This window comes from Ranitomeya variabilis, chromosome 2, assembly GCF_051348905.1.
Source record: "Ranitomeya variabilis isolate aRanVar5 chromosome 2, aRanVar5.hap1, whole genome shotgun sequence".
Lineage (NCBI taxonomy): Eukaryota > Metazoa > Chordata > Amphibia > Anura > Dendrobatidae > Ranitomeya > Ranitomeya variabilis.
This window is the reverse complement of record NC_135233.1, coordinates 239434748-239448784: the sequence shown is the minus strand read 5'-3', so window position 1 is coordinate 239448784 and position 14037 is coordinate 239434748. Positions and strand designations below refer to the sequence as shown.

General features: G+C 45.3%; 1 protein-coding gene across 20 annotated transcripts in view; it reads right to left on the bottom strand.

Annotated features, from left to right (window-relative positions):
- The window catches only part of EHMT1 (euchromatic histone lysine methyltransferase 1), a 109788-nt gene that overhangs the window by 42546 nt on the left and 53205 nt on the right, over positions 1-14037 (bottom strand). For 19 of the 20 annotated variants that reach the window (XM_077284231.1, XM_077284242.1, XM_077284244.1 and 16 more), the window contains 6 exons: positions 7864-7933; positions 6512-7044; positions 3440-3602; positions 3225-3361; positions 2020-2208; positions 1105-1188 (listed from right to left, as the gene is read on the bottom strand). In XM_077284231.1, coding sequence (XP_077140346.1) covers positions 1105-1188; positions 2020-2208; positions 3225-3361; positions 3440-3602; positions 6512-7044; positions 7864-7933 — 1176 coding nt within the window. Of the gene's footprint in view, positions 1-1104; positions 1189-2019; positions 2209-3224; positions 3362-3439; positions 3603-6511; positions 7045-7863; positions 7934-10823; positions 11439-14037 lie in introns of those variants that run through there. The other variant, XM_077284241.1, reaches the window with a different exon arrangement.

Genomic DNA, 14037 nt, shown 5'->3' with positions numbered 1-14037 from the left:
CAGATTTGCATTTGGGGGCTTTGTGGAGGGCTGCGTACTTCATCCGCTATGTCCCGCCTACTTCAGCATGCATCCTGCGTACCTATCTTTAACATTGGGTAAGCAGGACATGCGGATGCGTTGTTTTGACGCCCCCGTCGACTGCACAGGAACGCAACAAGTTGCGTTTTTTACGGACAGCGGGCGTGTCAAAACGACGCATCTGCATGTCCTGCGTACCCAATGTTAAAGATAGGTACGCAGGATGCATGCTGAAGTAGGCAGGACATAGCGGGGAAGGAAGCAGCCCTCTACAAAGCCCCCAAATGCAAATCTGAACCCGGCCTTAGCACAACGCGTTTCGCGTGGGCTTCCTAGGAGGGCTGTATCTAATTTTAATCAATGTGTTTGGATACGGCGCATGCGTGGTGACCCGCGCCCCGGTAGTTACATCACATCCGGTCCCATCCTGAGTGCGGCTGGGCGGGGGAGAGCCCCATGACGGCAGCACCCAGCCTGAACCAGAAATCATAGATACCTTCGGCGGTGCTCCGCTAGGCTGTGCCCACCAGGCATGCCAACTCCATGGAAGTTATTACATTATAATATTTTTTAAATAAACTTTATATATTTTACATGGGATAATTTTTATTTTTTGTGATATACTGTATACATCCTCTTAGAATCCAGCGCTTTCTGCAGCACAGACCTACAATCGCACACTCCCGGGTAGCACAATTACACATCATATGTTGATATTAGTGTCCCCTTTAAAGTTTCCTTCCGGACGATCCACATTCACGCTGCGTCTTGCTTTATAAGATACGACATTTACACGGGCTTTTCTTCCTAATGAAGTCTCTCCATTACATACATTGGGGCACATAATACAATTATTTCCGGCCCACATCCTTTCCTCGTTCATTACTTCTCCTTCACCAGTAAATCAACTTAAGCGCACTTAGCTTATTAATCTGCATATAATGCAATACATTCAGTGCATGCAATTCCCAAAACCAGGGAAACTAGACCTGACCATTACTACATCAATAAGCATGGAAAGAAAAACATATAGAAATGATCCTAACACACATTATTCATCCTTTCCCCCAGATCAGTACTCACTAAATCCGATTCATCATCGTCCTCCTCCTCTTGGGATTCCATAGACTCGGCCTCCTCCTCGGCTTCAGATTCTATGTCATCCACCTGGGTGACAGATAAATCATTACATAAAGGTGAGAACCATCGGCGTTAATGGGAACATTACCATGAGGACTTATTCTAGGTGAAATGTTGGCATTTTCATGGCAGAAATTAAACCCACGGTGCTGCTCAATTTACGCTCCGGATTTTCTATGAAGATTTCGTGAAGCCTCATCCACAACGCTGCTATCGTAGTATCCGGAAAATACTGACAGAGAATCCACTGAGCGTTTATCCTAAACGTGACCCTATCACTTCATACAGTCTGGCTAATTTTGTAATGTGGCTCAATAGGCCCATCGCTCATAAACATCCATCATATGTCGTATTGTGTTGCATTATGGCAAGAGGTAAAAATGGTGTCTCAGGGTGGCACCATATGGCATGCCTGCTGTCCAGTACTACAGAACCAGCATGCCGCCATAGAGGATCTGTGCACATGAGACCCCTATAATCCAAAGCTGCTCACAAAACAGCATCATGCCATCCTGCAGTGTGATTCTGTATAAGCATATGAAAGAATTGTGCTGTATGATTCCCTTAACAACAAAAATAGACAAAAACACCGATGCATTCATATATAACACAAATGATATAACGTATAACATTTTAGTATAATTATATATGATCTTCAGTTCCTAATCTGGCCTGCAGGTGTCACTGTTGCAATTGCAGCCTATGAGAAGCAATCAACAGATCTCTAGGCTAACAATTCACACGTGTTCATCTCCCTGTACACAACAATGGACGATGTCAATAGGGGGAAACATCATAGTCTAAAAGCCTAGGCAGCGAACGCTAATCAGGGGGGTTGCCCATGATCCAGGTGAATACCTTCTTCAGGCTGTCGGTCTCTGCTGTGACATATTTGGAAGCACTGTCCTCCTCCTGGTTTTCAGAGACACTTGGTTCTCCGCTCTGATAATCGTCTTCCTCCGGGTCTTCAGAGTATTCTTCATCTTCTTCTGAATCCATGTCTATATTTTCTCCATTCATGTGAGGAGCCTCGGAGTCCTTATCACTCTACGGTGGGAAGCAAACAATGTAGTGACAGCAATAATCACAATCAACCACTGAGCCAGGGATGTAATACAGGGGGACTAATACTAAGGCCGGAATCACATGTCCGTGTACGACCGCCAGCGGGTCTCCTGACCCCCTCAACAGCCTCAAATCCAGGAGGTTGGCGAGTTTGTGTTGGGGGGCGAAGAGGCCAATACTGTACTCATGGACCATAAAAATGCCGACATCTGACATTACAGCCGAGATCCGTGACTGACAGCGACATTTAAGCATCGACATCTGACCTAGGCATTCATTCAGGTGCCTATCGGTTCCCTCCGCAATGCAACGGTAGGGAGCTGATGCTGTGACAACCGGGGACCAGCTAAAGCCCCCCGTGCTGGTCATATAAATTCTCCAAGAAACATAAAAAAAATTCAAAAGTAATGTATTTGGTATCTCAGTGACCGAAAAAGTCCAATCAAAATAGAATATTAATCTGATTGGTAAACGATATAAAAAGGAAGAAAATCAACATGCCAAAATTGCAGGGGGTTTTTGGCTGCCTCAGCACCACTCAAAAAGAAAAACCAAAAAAACATAGAAGTGATCACAATGTACCCCAAAAATTCATATGAATGAACACCAGCTTGCCGCGCAAAAAAAAAAAAAGCCCCAACACAGCTACATTGATGGTAATACACAAAAAGCTATGGGTCCTGAAAAAAACAGCGCCACAAAACTTTATTAAAAATATATATATATTGAGCTACTGAAATGGTAATTAAAGAAAACAAACAATACCAGCCTACTATACAGGTTTGGTATTGCGGTATTCCTACTGACTTGGAGAAACACGCTGTTAGGTCATTGTAACTGCAAAATGAGCTCCATTAAACCCAAAAAACAACTGTGGATTTTTTTCTTCTTTTTTACCATTTTGTTACAAGATAAGGAGCAGAACTGTGCACAAAATGCTCCAAGAGGCAGCGAGATCAGTGGGTAAGGGCAGCCGCTTGTCGCAGAACATCCCTCACCTTGGGACTGGAGGAGGAATGTGCCATGCTCTTGAACATCTCCAGGACCGTTCTCTGCTTCAGTACTTTGGTCTTCTTTCTCGGTAGCAGACTGTATGTCCCCATCCGTCGTTTCTTTTTCCGAGAGGCCACTGCCGCTAAAACGAGGCACAGTGTTCTATTAGTCGAGGTCGTGGCTCACGTGGAGTGACCGGTCCTCGGTGCGGCCCCCTTACCTGACTGCAGCCTCGCCCCGCTATGACCCTGAGGTGGCAGCTCTGGTGTTGTGCTGGGCTGAAGGACGGGCGGCTGTTTCCCACTCTCCAAACCGTTTTTGGCAGCAGAATCTTCCACGCTTTCCATTTGCTCCGACGACTCGCTGGAATCCTTATGTACGGGCTATAAGAGAAGGCAGGAGCCATTATCATAGGGCAGGGAAAGAGGAGGAAGACTGGAATCACAGGAGCTACCGAGGTGACAGCGGGGGCCGGGTCAGACGGGGTGCTGCCATTACCTTACAAATAGGGGGCCGCATAGTCTTTACATATTTCTATAAAGTCTTTATCCACTTTACACATATATGTGATTACAAGTAATAAACCAGGAGGTGAGGAGTCTGGAAAAGGTCCGGTATGCATGAGAAAGTTATGTTGTGATATGGCACTTCTGTGCAGAGATATGATCACTTGACATTATAGGCCCAAAGCCTGAGGCTGCACTACTGAGGATCTGATGACATCATGTTCCATACATGTTTTCTGCCAGGTGCCAATGAGCCGAGAAGACCAAAGCGAATCCAGCGTGACAGATATAACCCACATAGCGTCTATGACAACACTGCAGCGGGCAGACATCAGGGGATCCCAGTACTGCAGCCTCAGGCCTCGGCCTGTAACTCTAGACAGTCAGATCTCAGCATGAGAAACTGCACCGAAACAGAGCGTCTGAACCAAACAGTGTGGTTGCTATTAGGCATGAGGGCACACGCCAGGATCAGTGCCCACCATCCCGGGATCACTGCCCACCATCGCGGGATCACTGCCCATATTACCAGGATCACTCACTGCCCACATTACCAGGATCACTGCCCACATTACCAGGATCACTGCCCACCATCCCGGGATCACTGCCCACCATCCCGGGATCACTGCCCACATTACCAGGATCACTCACTGCCCACATTACCAGGATCACTCACTGCCCACATTACCAGGATCACTCACTGCCCACATTACCAGGATCACTGCCCACATTACCGGGATCACTGCCCACCATCCCGGGATCACTGCCCACCATCCCGGGATCACTGCCCACCATCCCGGGATCACTGCCCATATTACCAGGATCACTGCCCACATTACCAGGATCACTGCCCACATTACCAGGATCACTGCCCACATTACCGGGATCACTGGCCACCATCCCCAGGATCACTGCCCAGCTACTCATTTTCTAACACTGCCCCAGTCCCTTCCAGCAGATGACCATTTAACTGCTGCAGCCAATCAGTGGGCACATATCTCTACAAAAGTCTGTCTATGTAACATCCTGTTGTGGTTGTATTGACATGTAATTGCTGCAGCCAATCACTGGCAAATTTGGCTACTGCTTTGTTGCAGCGGTCAGAAAAGGTAACTTGGGCAACATCGGGAAAGAGTTGTCAGGAATCAGTAAGGTGAGTGCTTTATATTTTACAGGGCCATAAAAGTAAAACCCCACAGCATTTATGGGACGATCCCTTTAAGCTCTGTCCCCATGAATGTGGAGGGGACCCATACAACACAGACGCCACCACTGCCTGGGACCGAGCCGAGGTACAGAAGCCGGGAAATAGAGAGATCTGATCAGTATCGGGAGTGTGTCGTACCCCAACCAGATTACGACATGTGGAGACATTAACTAAACGTCCAGCAGCTACCAGCCGACTAGCAGCGTCCCTCACTGAAATCTGCACTGCTGGAGAAAGGTGGTGCCGCACACGTCAGCCCAGTTGCCCCTTTCCTGCTTGTATCAATAACATTCTTGGCAGCTTTCCTTGTGCTCAGGTGTATTGTTATCAGGGACCTCGTGCACACAGGGGGGGTGTCACCATGCAGACCCCTATAATAAAGCAGATCGTACATCAGCGGGTATGACTGCACCGGGTGATGGCTCCGAACCACTCAGCCCCCCATTACAGCACAATACTAGGACTACAAAAGAACAGCTTCTTTATGTCTGCAGGACCAGAGCTGACATCTCCGAGAACGCAGAGAAGCATCTGGTGATTTGCAATATAGGAAATATGATCTGACGTAAGGTAAAAATAATTCACATCCAGAAATATATAGGCCCATCCGACACGGGCGTTTCTAATAGATTTTACTTTTTCCAATGAGAGCAGAACAATGAATGCAGCTCTGGAGCATAATAAAGGATGTAACTCAGGATCAGTAATGTAATGTATGTACACAGTGACTGCACCAGCAGCATAGTGAGTGCAGCTCTGCAGTATAATACAGGATGTAACTCAGGATCAGTACAGGATCAGTAATGTAATGTACAGTATGTACACAGTGACTGCACCAGCAGAATAGTGAGTGCAGCTCTGGGGTATAATACAGGATGTAGCTCAGGATCAGTAATGTATGTACACAGTGACTGCACCAGTATATTAGTGAGTGCAGCTCTGGGGTATAATACAGGATGTAACTCAGGATCAGTTCAGGATCAGTAATGTAATGTATGCACACAGTGACTGCACCAGCAGAATAGTGAGTGCAGCTCTGGAGTATAATACAGGATGTAACTCAAGATCAGTACAGGATCAGTAATGTAATGTATGTACACAGTGACTGCACCAGCAGAATAGTGAGTGCAGCTCTGGGGTATAATACAGGATGTAGCTCAGGATCAGTACAGGATCAGTAATGTAATGTATGCACACAGTGACTGCACCAGCAGAATAGTGAGTGCAGCTCTGGGGTAAAATACAGGATGTAACTCAGGATCAGTACAGGATCAGTAATGTAATGTATGTACACAGTGACTGCACCAGCTGAATAGTGAGTGCAGCTCTGGAGTATAATAAAGGATGCAACTCAGGATCAGTAATGTAATGTATGTACCAGCAGAATAGAGAGTGCAGCTCTGGGGTATAATACAGGATGTCACTCAGGATCAGTAATGTAATGTATGTACACAGTGACTGCACCAGCAGAATAGTGAGTGCAGCTCTGGGGTATAATCTGTATGTTCTCTGTTAGTCACATGTATATTAGTAAATGTACATGGGTAGATGGCTAAAACATCATGGCTGTTCCCCTTACCGAACTGCAGGCAGACCTTGGCAGGGTTTTCCGTGCTCTGTAAGCTTTTGAGTCCGATACAGAAGAATCTGTAATCTTTGGGCTCTCGTCTTGAACTTGATCTCCCACCTGAGGGGGAGCGGGAGAAGGGGCTGTGGGTACATATACATTGGAGGCCACTTTAGTCTTGAGAGCAGCTCCAGGAATAGTCTTTGCAGCATGGCCGCTTAGCGGAGAGGAGCTTGAGGTCCGTAAAGGCTGTTGATGGACAACAGATTTGTTTAATATATATCCATTGCTCCCCATAACAGATGTTTGCATGGGACTGTTTATTTTCAGTGGGTGCTGTCGGACATCTGTTGGGTCTCTTTCACAGACACCGTTCTCCGCCACCCAACAGGTTTTGTAATTAGGGTCCTGGTTATGCAGTTTTGTGCCGTCCTGTCCACCATGTGGAGATACTGTGTGCTCCTTTGGGTCAGTCCTCTCGCAAGAACCATTAGTGTCGCCGACTTTTTCGGGCAAATTCTCATCCCCGGCCATGGCATCGGTCACTAGAAAATAAATTGTGAGCACATTAGTAAAATACAACCCTAAATGCATAAGTACCGATATGTTTTAGAAACTTTAAAGGGCCTATCTATAAAATAGGAAGCTGCGACTGCGTATATCCGGTGCCTTGTAAGGATCTGGAAACAAAGAGGGACGAGATCTGATACACTTGGGGTTCAGCCAGAACCCGATTCTTTAAAAGCAAATACGTTTGCATCATAGTTCTCCATATCTGTCGGCAGTGCTCTTATAGGGGCAGCCAAAAACAATGCAAAACCACCTCGTGTGAACAAAATCTTATTTGGCCAGAACATCTACCTCTTGAAATCAGTTTAAGACCATGTTCACACAAAGGGTTTTATTTATTATTATTTTTTATTACATTTTTGGCACACATCCACTCCAAAATCCTGCAGAAAAAAAACACGTTAAAATGCTTCCTATTCATTTCTATGAAAAACCCACTTTACTGTTCATATGAGGAGCTTTTTGAGTGTTTTTTCTCCCATAAAGAGTTCAAGCAACTTTGTGGAAGTGGATCCTGCTCCAAACTAGGCAGTGTCTAATCAAAAGACTAGGGGGGAAAAAAATAGAACTTTTAAACTTCTTCAAAAGCTCTTTAGGTAAAGAAAATCTGCACCACAAATCCCTAAAAAGGAGCATTTCCTGAAGCGGTTTCTGTTAGGAAAAAAATCTCTGTGTGAACTGAGCCTAAATGTTCTTCTGCTCCACGTCTACGCAGAAAATGATTGTTCTTGGAGGTCAAATTCATAACTAACAAGACAAGCGGATGGAGGGTGACTGGCGCTGGATTTCCGTACCTTCTTCCTTGCTGTTTGTGATGTCTTTCAGCAGATCCTTTCTGGATTCCACCTTGCTTGCGCCAACCCGCTGCATGAAAATAAAAGATTTTATTTTATTTTTTACTAAAGGTGACGACAGAACTGCATTTTACATTAAGGATTCTTCATATAATTCCAATCAAAACCACAAATTTAAAGGGACTGTCCAGCCCAGCCCCGAATCCAAGGGCTCTGCTAGATGCCGCTATGGTTCTGCTAATGAGGGGAGGTCCCCTGTACATTAAATCGGGATGGCCCCCATAACAGATACCGCCAGCAGTCCATAAGGACCACCGAGAGCTTTAGCCGTACATTTCACAGCCACAGGAGCCAATCTCTGGCTTAGTGGTCCTATAACAGACACAGTCATAGCCATCAATCGGAAGCCAGGCGATCGGCTTCCCCAATAGCCAGCATTTACCAATGATTAGAGGGCCCTTGCTGCAATGGAAGCATTACAGTGAAATCAATGGGCCGTCCGTGTAATGTGCAGACGCTCTGGGATCCTACAGAGCCGCACTTATGGAAAATCCCAAAAGGAGAATCCCCTTCAACTATATCCATGGGGCACCTAAAGCAGTCGGTGCGGCAAATAACAGAACTGTGCCTGAAAGCGAAGATTGGGCTTGTCTCTCATACCTATTCACAGTCCTGTACTGCTGTGTTCAGAAAATTATACATATAGGACATGAAATCTTGAGTTGCTGCAGATCGAGGTATGGCCGGCGGCAGGAGCCGACATGTATGGCCCCCCATCCCAGGAGAAGTCATAGGTGAACAGGTCAGATTGCTAAGAAGAGGGGGCTGCAAAGTTTTGATGTCTCCGATACACTGAAGGAAAAAACATGCTGAATTTCAAGAAACATGGGGTGAAGAAACCTTTCATTCAGCAATGCTTGGACTTGTAGTACCTCAAACTAGTGAACAGTACAGTGAGGTTGTAGTATGGTAGATTTTTTTTTTTTTTTTGGGGGGGGGGGGGTTTCATCCTGACAACTGCCCATTTACGAGGGGTGAATGAAATACTATAGAATTTAGGTTTTTCGAGAAGCCCCAAATGATAAGACAATTCATAGGGGTCGACTATTAAGAGATTGTTCACACATTGCGCTTTTCACAGGCGTTTCACAGTACCAACAAAATAAATAACATTTCTAGAATCTCATTCACACGGTGCGTTATTCTGAGCTGCTGCACATTTTTTTAAATCCCAGCCTGTCAATTCTTTTAGTATCTTTCCTGCATTATTATATATTTTTTTTTCACCTGGTCAACTGAATGCAAAAAAACAACAAAAAAGTGCGGGTAATGTACTCAGGATTTTTCATGGGGGAAAAAAAGAATCTGAAAAAAAAAACCCCACTGTGTGAACATACCCTGACAGTTTGGTGCCGGGTTTGATAGGGTTGTCATGTCTTTGCAGCCCCATAGAGAATGAACAGCGCGGGGTCGGCATAAGTCCTCCAATCTGAGAATCAGTGCGGACTTTATCACCTAATAATCAGGGTCAAGATTCAAAATCCATCTACTCCCATAGATACCAAACTATATCCATACGTCGTAATAGAAGACAAATCAAGGGTTAAAGTCAAAGCAGCCTTGAAAATAAATAAAAAATAATGTATAATAATAAAAGAATACAATGAGATCAGGTTATGAAATGTGGAGAAGGGGACAAAAAAAGATATAAAAAGAAAATAAGGCCAGGCCAGCCTACTATGTGGTTTTTCTGAAGCGAAAAGGTACAATGGTAGCAAGATATTTCGGGATCTCTAGGAAAGGAATAGGCAGATGAAGAGATAACAATGCAGCCGGCATATCCTGCTTAATAAAACATGTCTGCAGCCACCGCAAGGAGACGATAAATCATATCCAGACAAGACGCTCCAGCAGAAAAAAAACCTACAAAATATTTCCTGTCCTGATTTCACGTCTAAAAAAGAAAAAAAAATTGCAAGAATGTTTTAAGTTACATCGAAAAAGGATCTAAGGCTACGTTCACATTTGCGGTGTGCGCCGCAGCGTCGCCGCCGCAACGCACAGCGCAAATGTGAACACATGCACAACGCTGCTTTTTGCGCCGCATGCGTCCTTTTTTCCATTGATTTTGGACGCAGCAAAAATGCAACTTGCTGCGTCCTCTGCGCCCCGACGCGGGCGCCGCAGGGACGCATGCGGCGCAAAAAGCAAGTGCACCGCATGTCCATGCGCCCCCATGTTAAATATAGGGGCGCATGATGCATGCGGCGCCGCTGCGGCGCCCGCCGCTGCGGCGCCCGCCGCTGCGGCGCTAGCCGCAAATGTGAACGTAGCCTAAAGTGGTCATGGAGGGGACATGGGAGAATAATGATGGAGCCTGGACACACGGGAATGTGGATGGAGGAACACAACAAGACCCTCAAAAAGCCCAGCCATGGACACCAAGACCCGGCCGAGAAGAAACGGTGCCATCTGATGGGGTCCAGACTAGTGATTACAAGTCAGAATTCATAAGTATCTACTGGGTTTTCATTGGCCTCACCTGGCGCCTAAAAAGAAACCATAATTTATTTTAGTCTAATTATTTTCTACTAAAGAAAGTGTGGACTCCCTTCAAAAATGATGATAAATGGCCTGCATCCCCCATACATTACCACAGGATTTAATGTCCATTTTAAAATAATCGAGTACGGTATCTATTTTACATTTTGTTATTGCATTTTTAAAATATAAAAAAGTATATAATAATAATAATAATAATAATAATAAATGAAAGAATAAAAATATATATATATTCTGATGTTGGTCTCGATGCACAACCTTCTCCCCGGAGGCCGGCTGTTCTTTGGTTGTGTAGTTATCAGGCCTCGCAATGGATTTTTTTCCTGTGATTCCAACATTAAAAGAAAAAAATAAATATATTAAATCACAAATGCTTGCAATGACAAAGTGAATCTTACCCGACGTAGTGGGGGTGTAAAGGCCCTACAGGAGCCAGCACAGATGGGCCTTACAAAGAAGCCCTCACAGTAGCCACTTTACATGAGCTGGAGCCCCTGCGGAGTATTCGGGTCCAGAGATCTCGTGAAATGATCAAGGGCATTAGGCTCGTCCCTGCAGTGAATAATGCAGATGGTGGTGTCTAGACCGCTCTACAACCCTCCTCACACACAGTGCAAGAACCCAGTGTCACACAGCAGAACCCATGAGATCAGCAGAGGTTTCACTTGAAGCCCGAACCATGAGGATTTTTCTAAGCAAAGCCAGTGTTCCCCCAAACTGCTGGATGCAAACCACAGAGCCCCCCTTTTTTCTGTAAATTGCTTAAATGCAAAATGCATCATGTAATGCAATTATGCAAAATGCATATTTGCAAACCCCAAGCTGGTTCTCCATCTTGGTAAAAGCTGAAGCCCCCTCCCCTTTAAAAAAAAAAAATGAAAACAAAACAACTGTCTGTAACTTTGTGCCTCCATGCAAGATCTTCAATCACCCCCCAAGAGCTAAGGTTCCCTTCTGTTTTCAATCCAACCAGCAGCCACGATTGGCAGGAAGGTGGGGGAAGGCCCGCTCCCTCCCAGGGATAATGTCGGCTGATAGATCAGACCCAACAAAAGCCAACTGCAGGCACTGTCTGCCTTCACAATAAAAGTCCTTGCTACCTTCCCCTTGCTCTCCTACCACTGATTACCAAGCCCTTCTGGCTGGGCTGTCTCAAGGCTCCAGACATGCACCACGGCCACACACAGGACTCAGGGATTTTTTTTAGGATCTTCCAAGGAGAAGTAATAAAAAAAAAGCATAAAGATTGCAAACATGGAGCCTTGTCCTCATTGCTGCCTCGTGCTGGAGAGCAGCTCACGTAGAGGAAGTCAAAGGCAGAAGACGGATAAGACTGCAAATATGTATCATGGCACAATTTAACCCAAGCAGTCCTACGGTGATCGAGCAGGTCTGCCCTAAATCAGGTGGACAAAGTCAACGTTATTCTTCAGGGTGACGCCGGCTAGAAGGACTGCTCAACAGAGAAGGAAGAAAGGTTGGGAAACTTCCATCCTGGCAAAGTACGGGGCATTGGCTGCAGCGAGGGGTTTATGGACTTTGGAAAAATAGGCGTTCTAAATCCCAGAAAGTAACCTATTAATATCAGTGCATAGAGACGAAATACTGCAACCCAAAGTTCACTCACCAGGGCCCGTGCACCATCAATACAATTGTTAGACACCCTGTGGAGGCCATCCACGGGCGAATATCCAACGGCCAATCTAGATCTAAAATCTGGGCCGAGAGGTCAGAAAAATCCAGAAAAAGGGTTATGTTGAGATATGAATGGTATACAGACGTGCAGTGTAAAATTATCAACGGATATCTCCAAAATCAGTGACTCTCACTTGAGAAAGCGACGGCACGTGCTGATCAGCAGGGATCCCCAAAAACCATTGTGGATCGCCACCCTTACACCAAGACTTGCACAGCCTTAGGCTCATTTCTCACACGAAAATCAGTCCAAGTAGAGTTTGGTCAGTGTCCGTTTCCATCAAAGTTTGGGTTAGTGCTTCACCAGATTCTGCTTGGTATCTCAGCCTTCTACCAAACAGTCAGTTATATGCGGACGACACATGAATGGCATGAAAGTGGCATCCAATTTTTTTCATGGACCTCTAGATTTGCATTGGTGATTTTAATCCAAGAATCAATATTGGATAAGTCTCCTTAATTTTGCTAGGACCACAAAAATACAGACTTACAGACATGTGAATTACCCCACAGACTATAATAGCAGTTTTATCGGTAAAAACCACAGAACTCACAAGAAAAACTGTAGTGTGAATGATCCCTTAGGCCTTCGGCACTTGAGCAAGCAGCAGACGGCGTCCCAATGTGTCACACAGCCCATCAATGACAGCATTGCCTTAGATCAGTGTTTCCCAAAATCCAGTCCTCACGGCCCCCAACACATCAGGCTTTCAGGGTTTCCTTGGTATTACAGAGGATGGAATTATTATTAAGGCAGCAGAAATTGGTGCAATACTAAGGAAACCCTAAAACCATGATGTGTTCGGGCGGTGAGGGCTGGATTTGGGAATCAATGATCAATTTGTACCAAAAATTTTTTAACCCCACGACAGCAGACACTGCAGAACCGTCCATCGTCTGCTCCCCCAAAGCAAAAAATAATAAAATAATAGCTCTTAGGTAGGAGGCAATCGGAATAATCCAAAAACCAATTTGACTTTTTCCGTGGTGGGAATAACAAACGAGAACCTACAAAACAAGGAAGCAAATGTTACAGCACCACTCCAGCATTTTTCTTTTATTGCACCGCTGGAGTGGTGCTTTAAATGTAATTCCCCAGCCCCTTACTCACCTGCTGCCTTCATCGTCTTCCAGTGTTACTCTCCAGCGAAAAGTGACCTGCCAACTGCTCCAGTGAAGAGGTCACTTTTTTCAAAACAAGTCTATGGGAGCCTCGTTGTGGCCTCGTTCTGGCTCTCATAGATTTGCATTTAGAGCAAGTGACGTAGCTTCAGGGGAGTCCGAAACAGCACTCACAAGATGGTGCCGCAAAACCAGACAGGCGCCAAAAAACGTCTTAGGTGCCAGAGGATGAGTATATGACTGGGTGGCAAGGGTCTTCGATGTAAAGCGCCACTCCAGCACTGAAAAACAAAACGCTGAAGTGGTGCTTTCAGGTTCATGGCCGCCTTGTGTGTGCGTAAGTAACGTGTTTGCAGCTGATTTTTTGTGCACCAAAAGCTGGAGAGTTGGCAGGAAAAAAAAAAAAAAAACGCTGTGTAAAATGTGCGTTTTTTTCTAATTAATTTAAATGGGTAAAAGACATTGAAAACACAGACTAACTGCAGATTAAAAAAATATGTTTTTATAGTTTAAATCCGAAAGTAAAAAATAAGCAGTGGGTGCATAAGATTTCAGAAATCCCATTCACTGTGCAGGAACTGTTCAGCAGAGTTTGCCCTCGTATGGTCAAGTCCTTATACTGATGGGATCAAGTCCTTATACTGGTGGGATCAAGTCCTTATACTGGTGGGATCGGCAGAAGAAAACTATGGTCTGCTCTATTGGGGAAATGGGAGTAGGTAGGAAGGAGAAACCAGCGATCAGACGGGACACCTGGGATCTGACGGGATTTGGACTGAAGTTAGCAGGAGAGTC